The 15,506-nt window shown below is 39.6% G+C and overlaps 1 protein-coding gene across 1 annotated transcript; it reads left to right on the top strand.

The window, feature by feature from the left end:
• The first annotated feature begins 5,704 nt into the window (after positions 1-5,704).
• LOC137806129 (uncharacterized) lies at positions 5,705-6,846 on the top strand. The gene is made up of 2 exons (XM_068606095.1): positions 5,705-6,512; positions 6,812-6,846. The coding sequence occupies exons 1-2, from the start codon at positions 5,705-5,707 to the stop codon at positions 6,844-6,846; spliced, it is 843 nt and encodes a 280-aa protein (XP_068462196.1).
• Positions 6,847-15,506: the final 8,660 nt, after the last annotated feature.

Here is a 15,506-nt window from a genome sequence, read left to right as displayed (position 1 = left end):
AAGTCCCTGTTGTGTGCACCCATAACACCTATCCATGTATAGCAGAGCATCCAAACACGGTAAGCAAAGATACAATCCAAGAACAGATGCTGAGTAGTTTCTACTGACTGATTACATAAAACACACAAAGGAGAGTTCACCATAATCCCTCGTACCACAAGATTCTGGCGAGTTGGGATTCTGTCCAAGAGGATTCTCCAGGCTGTTACTAAAGCTTTTGGGAAAGCTTTGGTCTTCCATAACAGCCTAAAAACATCATAACTGGTCCGATTCCTTGGTTAGCTAAAAGATCATATGCTGATCTTACCGAGAAAAAACCTTTGGGATCCCCATTCCAAGAGATAAAGTCCTTAGCCTCCTTATGCATAACAACCCTATGTAAAACTTCTAATAACTCATCCTCCAGAATGGATTCCCAATGGAATCTCTCCCTTCTCCAGTTTAAGTTCCATCGCCACCCAAAACTGTCCCAATAACCAGTCTCACCCACCTTCATCCCTTGATTAAGAGAGATAGAGAACAACCTAGGGTATAACTCCTTGAGACTTTTGTTATTAACCCATGGATCCTCCCAAAAGCGCACTAAGTCCCCAGATTTAACATTCCATGTAATAGCTTGTTGGAACGAACCTTCCCCATTACCCTCCCTACATATTTTTTCTAAATCTCTCCACCACCAAGAGTGGTAGCAAGGCCGTGCATTGTTATAACTAGATATCGTTGAGTATTTGGACTCCAGAATATCTTTCCATTTCCCTTTCTCGTCACTCATCAACCTCCATTTCCATTTCGCCATTAAGGCAAAGTTAAACTTCCTGACATCCTTGATACCAAGACCACCTTCTTCAGGGGGTTTACAAATGTTCCCCCAACTTACCCACGGTATAGATTTATTATCTCTACCCCACGCCCATAAAAAACTTCTCTGAATATTCCTGATTCTCTCACAAATCGTGACCGAGGCTTTAAAGAAGGACAGGTAGAAAAGAGGGATAAAGGTGAAGACTGATTTTATTAGGCATATTCTACCTGCCATGGATAGACACCTCCCTTTCCAAGTACTAAGTCTAGCACTGACTTTGTTGACAACCGATTCCCAGAATTGTACCTTCCTTGGATTACCTCCTACTTCTAACCCCAAGTACTTGAAAGGTATCCGCATTGTGTTGCAATTAAGAGTCTTGGCGTAGGTCTCCAAGGTAAACCTGTCCACATTTATCCCAGCGAATTTGGATTTGTAGAAGTTGATTTTCAAACCAGAAACTAGTTCGAAGCATCTGAGAATCGTCTTTATAGTGAAAACATTAAGGAAAGAATCCTCACACAGGAAGAGAGTGTCATCTGCAAATTGAAGCATGCTGCATTCTATTTCCCTCATCCCCACCTTCACACCTGTTAGCATGTTTTGCTTAGATGCTTGTCTCACTAAACCAGCTAAACCTTCAGCAACCACAAGAAACAGAAAAGGCGCCATAGGATCACCCTGCCTTAATCCTCTTGATGGTTTAAATTCCTCTGTAGGGCTTCCATTAACGAGCACTGAAATGGAAGACGATTCTAGGCATCCTCTAACACACCTTACCCATTTACTATGAAAGCCTAGCCTCTGCAACATATCAAATAAGAAGTCCCACCTTACCGAATCGTAAGCTTTCTCGTAGTCCACCTTGAAGCAAAGAGCACTCCTTCTATTCCTCCTAACCTCCTCCACCACCTCATTGGCCACTAGCACGTTGTCTAACAAGCCTCTATTCCTCAAGAAAGCATATTGGTTTTCGTCGATAATCAAATGAAGAACATCCTTCATACGACCAGCTAAAACCTTAGTCACGATCTTAAAGAACATACCTACAAGGGATATAGGCCTGAATTGATCCAGAGACAGGGGGTCACACACTTTAGGTACCAAAGCAATGAAGGAAGCATTACAACCTTTTGGTATAACCCCAGTATCTTGGAACAAGTTTACAGCTTCCATAACATCAGATTTGAGGATATCCCAGCAATTCCTGATGAACGTAAAGTTGAAACCATCCGACCCTGGACTCTTTGATCCTTCACACTGCCACACAGCTTCTTTCACTTCTTCCTCTGTAAAACTCGAGACCATTCTCAGGCTGATTTCCTGAGGGAGGGATTTGAACTCCACAGAGCCCAAGTTTACTCCGAAGTCTTGTGTAGCCGTGAACCTCTTTTCAAACAAAGCCTTAGCTTCCCTACGAACTACTTCCGGTTCCTCACACCATTGCCCCCCGACCTGCACACCCTTGACTTCATTTTTAAGTCTTCTCCACCTGATGGCCGTATGATAAAATTTGAAATTCATGTCCCCAAACTTGTGCCAGTTTGTTCTTGCCTTTTGCCTTGCGAGAGAGTCCAGTTTATTATCAATCATGCTCAGTTGGCTGAGTAATTCCATTCTTCTTATTCTATCGCTCTCCTCTAAGACATCATTATCGTCCCTAGCGTCAAGGATCTCAATATCCTTCAAGATTTGGTTTTGATTTGTCTGCAAGCATCCAAACACATTCTTGTTCCAAACTTTGAGGTCTGCCTTCAAATATTTTAGTTTCTCCTTAAGACTAGATATGTTGTTTCCCTGTCCATTATACGACCCCCATTTCTCTTTCACAAACGTCTTGAACCCAGGCTCCATGAACCAAGCGTCTATGGAGCGGAAAGGTTTTGGGCCCCAATCTTTGTCCCAAGACTTTGCCACAATAGCGCAGTGATCGGACACAATTCTTTGTTGCACATATTGCTTGTAGAATGGCCAGGTCTGGATCCATTCTTCAGAAACTAGGACTCTATCCAACCTACTTTTAGCGGTTCCATTTGGTTTGAACCATGTATATTTTTTGCCCACAGTTGGGATGTCCACCATACTGTTTTCATCAATAAAACTATTGAAGCCTCTTATTTCCTTCCTTTGGCTTGACCCAATTCTGATTCCTTTCCTTTCATCCTCCCTTCTTACAGCATTAAAGCCTCCACAAAAACATCCAGCCATGTTCTGATAACTCCTCTTCAGTGATGTTATAGCATCCCATAGAGAAATTTTTGCACTGAGGTTACAAGCTACATAGATATTTACCACGAGACACAAACAATTAGAATTAATGTGCTGGCCTACTACTGCAATGAAACCTATCCCGACAACATGCGAATGATAACATAATTTATCTTTATGCCACATTGATAAGATGCTCTCTGCACCATTTTCACCTTCATAATGCACCCAACCTATATTACTGTCCCCCCAAAGAGAGAAACAGCGATTATCAAAGAAAGATACAGTTTTTGTCTCCTGCAGACATACAAATTCCACCCCCTCCTTGGCGATACAATGTTTCAAGTAATTAGCTTTCGTACCCCCTCCCAAGCCTCTGATATTAAGATTAAAGATGATCATAACTCAACATGACTAGTACCCACCTCGGCATTCTTCTTTATTTCCTTATCCCTTTCCTCCATACTTTTCAATTCAACAACGATATTCACCTCCTCCCCGGAACACCTCACCCCTAGATGTTTACCCGCATCCCATATACGTTCAGATTCAGCTACACAATCCTCAACCATTAATCTGTTATTGCAGTGTTCAAATAAAAAATGTTTTGAATATTTTAACTAAAAATATTTTTCAGAATTTTGACGTCTTAAACGTTTTAAAATAGGTAAGAAAGATGTTATGAAAAATTTAATTAAAAACAGAGAGAATTTATTTTAAATAATTTATGAAAGGAAAAATTATTAAATTATGTAAGGTTGAATATAATTTGATTAAACTTTTAAAAATATAGAAGGAAATGTTAAATTTTTGTGGATGTTTTTTTTTATTGGTAACTTAAATTTTTTGATATGATTTTAAAAAATGTAGGTTGAAATGTTAAATAAAATTACAGGTAATGTAATTTATTAATTTTAAAATAGGAAAAATTAAAAGTAAAATATAAAAATTCAAAACTGGACTCAAAATTTGATCAGTGTAACACTCCATAAATTACATATAACTATTACAATAAAAATTGTATCAGTTTCTATACAAATTTGGGATTTTTCAAAACATTCCTAATACATGATTAGGACTTATGGAAACACAAATATTTACAATATACAATTCAAAAGAACATCCTAATGTCCTCCAGAACCTCCAACACCTGTATGGTCATCTGCTCATGTACGTAGTACAATCATCACAGTTCAAACACAACAAGAAAAGCAAGCGTAAGCTAATGAAAAGAAATTTCATATCTTATCTCTAATTTTTGGAAAAAGAATCAATTAAACAAATCACTTATAAATATTTCTTTAAATGTTGTCATATAAAATTTCAATATCAATTTATCATTCATATAGACCACACATTGATCTATTTTCAATCACAATCATTGGATTTCATTTCAAACATCCAATACCGAGTGTCTACAGTGGGACCCGGTGTGTATGAGCTCCCTCTCGGCTTCTCACCACCTGATATCTTAGTCTACATGACTTAGATCATCAGTGAAGCTAGAGGATCTCCGTTAAACATAGGCTTTTCATACTTAATGTACCATCAAATAACAACTCATACATTATCCCAAATGTATGACATCAATTTCATACAATATCATTCAAAACGCAATCCACAATATTCAAAATCTTATTTAACAGAAAAAACAACACTTAAATACTAAACCATTAAAATATAATATTTTTACTAGTTTAAATAATATATAAACAAACAACACAATATATAAACACACAACATCCCTGCAAGAGAAATTGAATATTGGGATCACGTCCCCTCCGTATTCAGATCTTCTATCCTAGGGTGCTATTAAAAATTAAATTTAGCTTCCCTTGCCTCAATTTCTTTCTTTCCAAGCAACTTCTAGAATTTTATTCCCCACAGTTTGGATAAGCTTCAAGATTTACAGGCATAATCCAAGTTATCTATTAAAGGATATGGATACCAGAGTTACAGAAGGATCCTAATATTAATTAGGAGTCTTTTCTAATTATCAGTTGTTTCTCTTTATAGAGAAGAATAATTAGGTGTCTTTTCTAATTATCAGTTGCTTCTCTTTATAGAAGAGAATAATTGGGTGTCTTTTCTAATTATCAGTTATTTCTCTTTATAGAGGGGAATAACCTTTATTTTATCTTTGTGTGTTATGATTCTAGTATTTAATTATTGATTATTTCCTTGTTTAGTTAAACCCTAGAATGAGTGTACTACTTGTATATATTCATACCATTTGTTTTGATTTGAATAAAAAGAAAGAAGAGATATTCATTCTCATATCATTTGTCTTCAGTTTACTCTTTTGTTCATCTTTGTTCCCTTTTGTTCATCTATGTTCTATTTTGTAATATGGTATCAGAGCTCTGATCATCAGAGCTGTACTTGTTACATTTATTCATGGGTGAAGTTGATGATCCCTCACAAGATCTTAGTTCACCTTACCATGTTAGTTCATCAGATAATCCTTCCTTTCTTATTGTCCCTATTATTCTTGAGGGACCAAATTATCATCATTGGTCTCGTTCGTTTCAAATAAGCCTAATTTCAAATAACAAAATAGGTTTCATTGATGAAACTATAAAAGCTCCCAATCGTACCAAATCATTGTTTCCAACATGGCAGAGAGCCAATATGTTGGTTGTTTCGTGGATTCTCAAGGCTGTTTCTCAATCCATCGCGTAGAGCATCATCTGTATGGACAATGCCTTTGACATATGGAATGATTTAAAGGAAAGGTTCTCACAAGGAGACATGATTTGTATTTCTGATATCCAGGAGATGATTTCTTCTTTTAAACAAGGTGAGTTGACTGTTACAAACTATTTCACTCAGTTAAAAATTCTTTGGGATGAACTTGATCTTTTTCGCCCGCTATCCGCTTCTTCATGTGCCTCTAAATGCAATACTCTTGTGAATGTTTCTAAATATAAAACACAAGACCAGATTATCAAATTTCTAAGGGGGCTAAATGATAATTATTCGACTGTGAGAACTCAAATTCTATTGATGGACCCTTTGCCATCCTTGAATAAAGTTTGCTCTCTTGTTACACAACAAGAAAGGCAAATATTTGGTGATCAATCCAAGGCAATGATTGCTACTAGCAAAGGAGGTTATAAAAACAATGCTACAACCTATGGCAAAGGTGCTGGATACGGAAGAGGAAGCAATGGAAGAGGATATACTTCCAAAATTTGTAGTCATTGTGGAAGGACAGGACATACCATTGATACATGCTATAAAAAGCATGGCTTTCCACCTCATTTCAAGTTCAAAAATCAAAATCATGATCAGAGTCATACTAATGCAGTTTTTCAGAATACAAATTTCAATAATAATGAGCAGAATCGTGAAGGTTCAAAGTCAGAAGTGGAGTCTCAACATATTGGTTTTACTCCTGAGCAGTATCAAACATTGTTAGCTCTTTTACAACAAACCAAATTCAATGGCAATGCTTCTAATCAAGTCTCTATTATTCCCTCCAATCCCTCCAATCAAACAGGTAATAATTTTATTTCTTCTTTTAGTTCTTGGATTATTGATAGTGGTGCTACTGATCATATTTGTTCATCCTTAACTTATTTTACTTTATATCATCAAATTGATCCTATTTATGTCAAATTACCAAATGGAAATCAAGTCATTGCCAATTATTCTGGAAGTGTTTTTCTCAATCAAAATCATGTCATAGATAATGTTTTGTACATTCCTTGCTTCAATTTTAATCTTCTTTCCGTAGCAAAATTGATTGATAAACTATCTTGTGTTCTTACCTTTGACTCTAATGGTTGTCACATTCAGGACAAAATAACTATGAAAATGATTGGAATCGCTAAGACGCAAGATAGACTTTATATACTCAGGATCCCATCTTACCAGAAATTTCAAATTAAACCCCTTGAATGTACACATACCATCAATACTGTTAATGTCAGTGCTAGTGATCTAGAAACCCTTTGGCATTTTCGATTAGGTCATATTTCAAATAAATGTATTTATGTTATCAAGAATAAATTTCCTTTTGTTAAATATAACAAATCTTTTGTTTGTGATGTTTGTCATTTTGCAAAGGAAAAAAGACTTTCTTTTCCTATTAGTACATCTAAATCAAAAAAATGTTTTGATTTGATTCAAGTAGATGTTTGGGGACCATACTCAATACCATCAATTCATGGTCATAAATATTTCTTAACCATAGTTGATGACTATTCGAGGTACACATGGATTTTTCTTTTGAAACAAAAATCTGATGTTGTTAAGGTTTTGGAAAATTTTGTTATTTTTGTTCAAACACAGTTTGAGACAACAATAAAAATAATAAGTGATAATGGAACTGAATTTTTCATGACTAATTTTTTTGTCAGTAAAGGAATAATACATCAAACATCATGTATCAATACTCCACAACAAAATAGTATAGTTGAAAGGAAACATGGTCATTTATTAGATGTAGCAAGAGCTCTTATGATACAATCTCATTTACCCAAAATTTATTGGTCATATTCTGTGATACATGCTGCGCATATTATAAACATGCTTCCCACACCTGTTTTAAACTATTCTTCTCCTCATGAAATGCTTTTCAAAACTGATGCAAATTTTAATGGATTAAAGGTGTTTGGTTATTTATGTTATGCTAGCACCTTGTCAACAAATAGAAGAAAATTTGATCAAAGAGCATCAAAAGGTGTTTTTATTGGTTTTCAACGGGGGACAAAAGGATATATTTTGTTGAATATTCAATCAAGAGAAATTTTTTGTCTAGGGATGTTATCTTTTATGAACATGTTTTTCCATACCAAAGGGTTCAAGATACTAGCAATGAAACTAACAGTCCCGACGTTAATGATCAAATTTTGTTTGCTGAAGATCAATTTGTCTTAAGTCAGCCATCAGAAGCCATTCTTGCACCTTGTGATAATACACCTTGTGATAATGTTCAAAATAGCAGTGATAATAATTGTGAGTCACAAATTGAGGTTTCAGAAGAAGATTGTTCCCATATAGACCAAAACCTCAATGAAAATCATGATATAGAACAAAGTTTTGAATCAGATCCATTTGTCCGAATGAGCACAAGAATAAAAAAATCACCTGAGTATTTAAAGGATTATCATTGTAATCTTAATGTTTCCAGTACATCTTCAAGCGTTAAATATCCTTTGAATTCTGTTTTGTCTTATAGCAATTTATCACCTTCTTACAAAACTTTTGTTATGTATCTTTCTTCACGTGTTCAGCCAAACACTTATTCTGAAGCTGTGAAACATGACTGTTGGAGAAAAGCTATACAATGTGAGATATTTGCTTTAGAGTCAAATCAAACTTGGGAGACTGCTCTTCTGCCTCAGAACAAAGCTGCCATAGGTTGCAAATGGGTATTCAAAATAAAATATAAGGCTGATGGAACAATTGAAAGGTATAAAGCAAGGTTAGTGGCAAAGGGATATACACAAACAGAAGGCATTGACTACCTCAATACTTTCTCTCCAGTAGCAAAGATGACCACCATAAGGTTGCTTCTTTCTTTAGCTTCTATTTATAATTGGGAATTGAAACAATTAGACATAAACAATGCCTTTTTACATGGAGATTTGAAAGAAGATGTATACATGGTTGTTCCTCCTGGATTGACTTCTATTCCACCAGGAAAAGTTTGTAAACTATAAAAGGCTTTATATGGCCTTAAACAAGCCAACAGAGAATGGTTTGTCAAACTGTCATCATTTTTGCATTCTATTGGATATACTCAATCTATGAATGATCATTCCTTGTTCATTAATTCTTCTGAAGGATCTTTTACAGCATTATTGGTATATGTGGATGATATAGTATTGGCAGGAAATGATAAAGAAGAGATTGTTCGAATCAAACAAGCCTTGAATCAGACATTCAAGATTAAAGATCTTGGGAATTTAAGATACTTTCTTGGTCTAGAAGTAGTAAGAAGTAAGACAGGAATAATGGTAAATCAAAGGAAATATGCATTGGAATTATTAACCGATGCAGGTCTTTTAGCCTGCAAACCTGCACCCACTCCTATTGATAATCATGAGAAATTCTCTTCTACTGGAAGTATTCCTTTCACAGATATTCAAGCCTACAGAAGATTGATTGGAAGGCTTATGTATCTCACTAATACCCGACCTGACATAACATTTTTTGTTCAACAACTTTCTCAGTTTCTTGCTAAGCCTACAATTGTTCACTATAATGCAGCGATTAGAATTCTTAGATATATCAAAGGGGCTCCAAGTCTTGGTCTATTTTTCTCTTCCACTACTTATGTTCATCTCAAAGCCTTCTGTGATAGTGATTGGGGCACCTGCAGTGATTCAAGACAATCAGTGACTGGTTTTAGTGTGCATCTTGGGAATTCTCTCATATCTTGGAAATCAAAGAAGCAAGGAACAATATCAAAGAGTTCTTATGAAGCTGAATACAGGGCAATGGCCACTGTTACATGTGAAATTCAATGGCTAACTTATCTTCTTCAAGATTTCAAAGTTCATTTTGAGCAACCATCTTTTTTATACTATGACAATGACTCAGCAAGATACATTGCAGCAAATACAGTATTTCACGAACGTACAAAACATATAGAAATAGATTGTCACGTGGTCAGGGAAAAATTAAAGAAGGGTCTCATCCATTTGCTTCCCATTTCCACCACAGAGCAACTGGCTGATATTTATACCAAAGCTTTAAGTCCTCAATCTTTTAATAATATTTGTTCCAAGCTGGGTGATGGCATTGAGCTCTTCTTTTTTGTGAATTTTGGGTGGTTTGCGGAAGCTTTGTGGTTTGTTGAAGGAACAAAGCCCTCCTAGGAGGTGTGGCTGCCTTGGAGGTGCATGAACAGTAGGAATTTAGGGAGGTTCAGCCAGCCCCTTTGGAAGGTGAAAGGATTGAAGATTAAGACCTAAATTCTAGGCAAGGGAGTAAAGTATGACTCAAGTTTGGCAGCATAACAATACTCAATTTAATCTTACAAAATGAGAGTCAAGCACCTCAATTTATAGTGTTTATAGGGCTGGAAATTCAAAAGAAAGTGGAGGGAAATTCAAATGAATTCCCTCCCAAAAGTGGAGCCTAAATGAGCACATGGGGAGGGGTGTGTCTAGTTTGTATGCTCACCCCCTCCATGGGCTTTCTAGACCGGCCTTGGTAAATTTAGAGGTTTTTTTAGAAACTCTAAGTTTACCTAGGTTGGTGTTTTAGGTGCCAAAATTAATTCTAAGAAAAATTACAAATAAAGTTCCTATGCTAATTTTGACAAGAAATTAAAGTATACTCTACACTAGAGTTTATGGCATTTGAACATGTAAAAGAACGTCTTATTGGATCCTCTTGGCCATAACTCTAGGGTTGGCCCAATTCTACCCTTTGGTGGGCTTGCATGTGGGCTTGTGCTTGGGCCTCTTCCATCACTGGGTCTCATCAATATTTGCTCTCTAGCTTGTGGCGGGGTATTAAAGGATACGGATACCAGAGTTACAGAAGGATCCTAATATTAATTAGGAGTCAGTCTTTTCTAATTATCAGTTGTTTTTCTTTATAGAGAAGAATAATTGGGTGTCTTTTCTAATTATCAGTTGCTTCTCTTTATAGAAGAAATAATTGGGTGTCTTTTCTAATTATCAGTTATTTCTCTATTTATAGAGGGGAATAACCTTTATTTTATCTTTGTGTGTTATGATTCTAGTATTTAATTCTTGATTATTTCCTTGTTTAGTTAAACCCTAGAATGAGTGTACTACTTATATATATTCAGACCATTTGTTTTGATTTGAATAAAAAGAAAGAAGACATATTCATTCTCATATCCTTTGTCTTCAGTTTACTCTTTTGTCCATCTCTGTTCCCTTTTGTTCATCTCTGTTCTATTTTGTAATATTATCCAAACATAACAAAAATTCAGTATATAGTAGAATAAGTTGGGAGGATTAAACTTCTCAACTGACTCCACCAAGATTGATGACTAATTTTTAAGGAAAAATAAAGAAGAAAGGATCTTTAGAGCAAAAATGAACTTACTCTGGTTGAAATTCTGATCGGGTAGAAATGTTCCTTAACTCCTCAGCTAGAGCGTTGTATGATCATATTCTAAAATAGATGAGGTATGAAGTGAGAAATTAAAAGAGAAGGGAGAGGAGAGAAGTTAGTAGAGAGAAAAAGTGATTTGGAAGAAAAAAAAAAGAAGAAAAATGATTGTGTGGGGTGGGGAAAAAAACGCTTTTTTTTTTTTACGGTTACAATCTGAATTCTAAGAGGATTTTTATACCGAAAACAAAATAATAGGTGAGAATTCAGCCCCCAAAACCGAATTCACACATGTGATCAGTACACGATTCTATATTGGGAAATAAAATGAATAATAGTCAATTGGGGAATTTTTTTCAATTTCTATACTATTGGCAAAACACTACAAGAAAAATAGATATTACATACGAATTCCGTATGTAACTTTGACACCATGAAGTGAAAAGTAAAATAAAATTTACATTGAATGGGACTCAAAACCAAGTTCCTTCAGTGACCAAAGAAACTTTAACTACTAATAAGACAAATTTTTTTGTATTATTATGATTTTTATTATACTTATTATTATTAATAATATTAATATAATTTATATTATTATTATTAATATAATTGATCCTGCCTGCTGACCGGAACGCTGGAGAATGCCTCGTCAAAGGATCGACGTGCGCACCGCTCCTCACCTTCGTTCCTCTCCGGGATCTACTTCAAGAACCTGCAAAGAAACGATACGGCGCCGCTGCGGCCGATCGCACTCCGACGCTCAAGTCAGTGACGGTATCACCAAAAACTAAGAGAACTAGAACCGTGCAAATCCTCTCTCACAATCAGCTCTATCACTTGCAAGCGTAAAGTGTATGAACTGAACGTGCGTACCTCAGAAAGTTTGTTAAGAACTCTTATATACCTGGTGGCTTTCTCTCTCCTGGCAGTTACAGACTCGGACACGTGGCTCGCATCCAACTGTACACGTGCCATCATCTGGAGGTTCCCTGACTTGGCGCTGCTTCTGCTCTCATTTTGGCTAAGTTACTTATGCATGGTACTGCCCAGTGCATAGCTAACTTAGGAGTGCGATCTCTACTGGAACTGGCGAGTTAGGGGCCTTCATACACCTTCCCTGTGGTCTCGCCGGCCGCCTTCATAATCTGCTTCTCCTTCATCTTCGGCGATGTGCTTGTTCTGGCGATCTCCGACTGCTTGGTCGCCTGGGTCTACATCTGGCGACTTCATCTTCAACCTGGCGATCGCCCATTCTGGTGAGCTGGAAGTCGGAACACGCCAGCTTAACAACTGGCGACTACGCGTGCCCCCCGACTTCCTTCCCTTTTGCCAACTTGGCGCATTGTCAACACGCCTACACTGTAGCAGGATGCCACGTCATCACACCCGACCATCAGGGCGGTACACAAGCCCCCCAGTCTTAAGCGAAGACTTGTCTAGCGAAAAGACTGAAAGAGCCTTCGTTAACATCGATCCACGTGGCCTTGACGCGGAATTCCAAGCGGTTGTACCCTCTACTGCTCTGACGCTCCACCAAACCCCTCACTCATCGCTCGACACGTGGCTTCATCAACGGCTCTCTTCATTTGCCGTTTGCGCTTCCTAAACCCATTTCGAAAAACCCTTAAACCCATTTCGTTCCACTGTTCCATCACTTTCTTCTTGCTTGCAAACGCTCTAACTTCCCTCTGCGAAAACTCTCAACGCTCTTCAACGCTCCAGATCACCATCTTCCTCCATCGACTTCCTGATCATCGAAAGGTAATTACTTTCCTTCATCTGCTGGTTTTCCTTGCATTTTTACCGATTCACATCATCCTGTAACTGCTTGGTGCATACGCTGTGGGTTGTTTTTCCATTTCTCTTTCCGCGTAACTTAGGGCTTTGTCGATCGTCGCAACGAACTCACATTCGTTCGTCTTTCACCTTCCTTCTATGATCGAGTCAGCCTTCGTAACCCCCCTGATTACTTTTCCTTTCTTCTTCCTTTGCAGCTGCCATCATGACTCGCACCAAGATTACCCCGAACCCCCCTCCATCAGCACGAAACCTTCCTTCACAAGCACACGACTCAACGCAAGTTCGTGGCGCTTCCTCTTCGCAGGCTGAGAGGCCTGCATCTTCCCAATCTGCTCTGGCCCAGGCGACTCCACCTAATGCTGGAGGAGCCCCCGTCCCTCTGCCAGACTTCAACATATTATATCCTTGGGCCACCCCAACCCTCTTAAAAGAGACGTCCTCTGTGAACACCGCGGGAGCAGTCTTGCGGCTAACTAAGGGAGACGAGATCTACCAATCGTTTCACAAGGAGCACGACGAAAAGATGATGGTGCTGCCTTGCCCCGCCGACCTGCCCGTGTGTGCTGATGACAAAGTAAGCGCCGACGGGCCCTTCTGCTTTGTCTACACGACCCTGTTCAAGAAGGTCAGGCTCAGGTTCCCCTTCACTCGATTCGAGAGGGAACTTCTGACTGAGCTCAACATTGCTGCCGCCCAGCTTCACCCCAACAGCTGGGCGTTTGTTCGAGCCTTCCAAGTCACGTGCGCCCACCTGGGATTGCCCGCGTCGGTGGACGTGTTTTTATTCCTTTTTGAAGCCAAGCACCCAGGAGACCGCCTGTGGGTCAGCTTGAATGCGATTGCTGGGAGATCCATCTTTACCATCTTCCAGCAATCGTACAAAGTCTGGAAGGGGAAATTTGTCCAAGTACGTGCAAACGACAAGGACACCTCTCTTCTTGACGGTTTCCCCTTGTACTGGGTGGACAAGGGGAAAAAGAAGTCCAAGAGCTGCTTCAGGAGGCCCAGAAGTCCTGATAGCATGGGAGCTTTGGACAGAGACCTTTGTCTCTTCTGGAAGAAGGTGGCGGACGCCAATGTATCATTCCTCACTGCCACCTTGATATGCTTTGAATTCTACGAAGATCAGCTAGATATCCGAATAGGTTAGGACATTACACTCTTGTCTTGACATTGCTTCTGTTTTAGCTGTTTCTGGGCGTCTTGTGCGTTATGCGCAAGACTTTGATTTTACCTTTCCTGCATATACTACCTGCTTTGCTGCTTTATTACACTTATGCACTTATTCGTTTCCCTTGAGTTAACTCGCGCATTTTCATTCCATGCAGACGACATGTTGCCCGGGAACATGCTCTCCGAATTGAAGACACTCGCCCGAAGCCACGGGTTGGCGAGCGGTTCTCAAACAGTACCAAACTCAGTGGTGGAGGCCGCCATCGTCCATGGGCGATCACCACCGAAGGAACCCGCCCAACGCAAAAAGCTGGTCCTTAAGAGACCCAGAAGGAAAGCCCCCCAAGTCGTCCAAGAGGAGGAAGAAGAGGACGACGAGGTCACCGAGGATGGCCTCGTTACTAAGAGGAAAAGGGTGGCACCATCTTCACCACCTGCCCCACCCCCTCTTCCAACCTCAACACCACCATCAACGCCTACTCCTCCTCCCTCATCGCCAACACCACAAGCTCCTTCATCACCAGTCCAAGCAGTTCCACTGGCCACTGCGCCACCTGCAGCTGAGGCCCAAGAGCCAAATTTCTTGGAGGACCCCCCAAGCGCCTCTACGCCATACGTGTCAGCTGGAGGGGGCCCCCCTTCAAACGCTTCAGCTGCAGAAAATGCTCCGATCGGGGATGAGGTGGCTCATACCTCTCCAATCCTGATTACCGAATCCTCGATTGCGTCGCCACGCCAGGAAGCAACCACTGAAGATATTGCCAAGGAAGGTGGCGGCGAGAACCCTCAACAAGCCCCCCTGGCGCCTCTCCAAGCAGCAAACCTTTCCCTTGAAGTCACAAGGATGTGGGAACCTCTGACTGCCAAACTTAAAACCATAGCAGAGGATATCCCATCGATCATAACGAGGGCTGTGGAGAGCTCCACCAGGAGGCTTCAAGACGATCTCTACCACCTCAAGACTGAAAATAGCACAATGAAGGTCGAGGTGGAGAAAATGTCATTCAGCCTGACGCTCGCAGAACTTGATCACTCCCGAGTGGAGGATGCCCTGAATACCGAGCTCAGGCTGGCGCGCAAGGAAGCTGCTGACCTTCGCCGCAAAGTTCACGATCTTGCCCAAGAGAAGGTCGAGTTGGAAAGCAAAATCGTGCCTCTTCGCACCAAGGCGATCGACCTGGAGGCTCACATTCAAGCTGACGCCGCCAAGGTGCAAAAACTGGAGCAGAGGTCGATCGACCGCGAGAAGCTACTTGGGCAAGTAGAAAAAGCGAGGGACGATGCCATGGCTGATCTCGCCGAGGCAAACAAGGAGAAAGGAAAGATGGCTGCTGAGTTGGCCCAAGCTCAAACGGAATCCAAGAAGGTTACTGACGACCTTCTCCATGCTCAAGAGACCAACGAACAACTCCGAAAACAGGTTGAAGAGCTGGAGCAGCAGAACAAAGAGCTCAAGAAACAGGTTGAAGAACTTCAAGGG

Source organism: Phaseolus vulgaris, chromosome 11, assembly GCF_000499845.2.
Source record: "Phaseolus vulgaris cultivar G19833 chromosome 11, P. vulgaris v2.0, whole genome shotgun sequence".
Lineage (NCBI taxonomy): Eukaryota > Viridiplantae > Streptophyta > Magnoliopsida > Fabales > Fabaceae > Phaseolus > Phaseolus vulgaris.
This window is presented reverse-complemented; position numbering and strand designations above follow the sequence as displayed.

Coding starts and splice junctions, on each gene's coding strand:
- LOC137806129 (XM_068606095.1), top strand. CDS start 5,705: ATGGACAATGCCTTTGACATATGGAATGATTTAAAGGAAAGGTTCTCA. Junction 6,513..6,811: donor CAATCCCTCCAATCAAACAG/GTAATAATTTTA, acceptor TGTCACATTCAG/GACAAAATAACTATGAAAAT.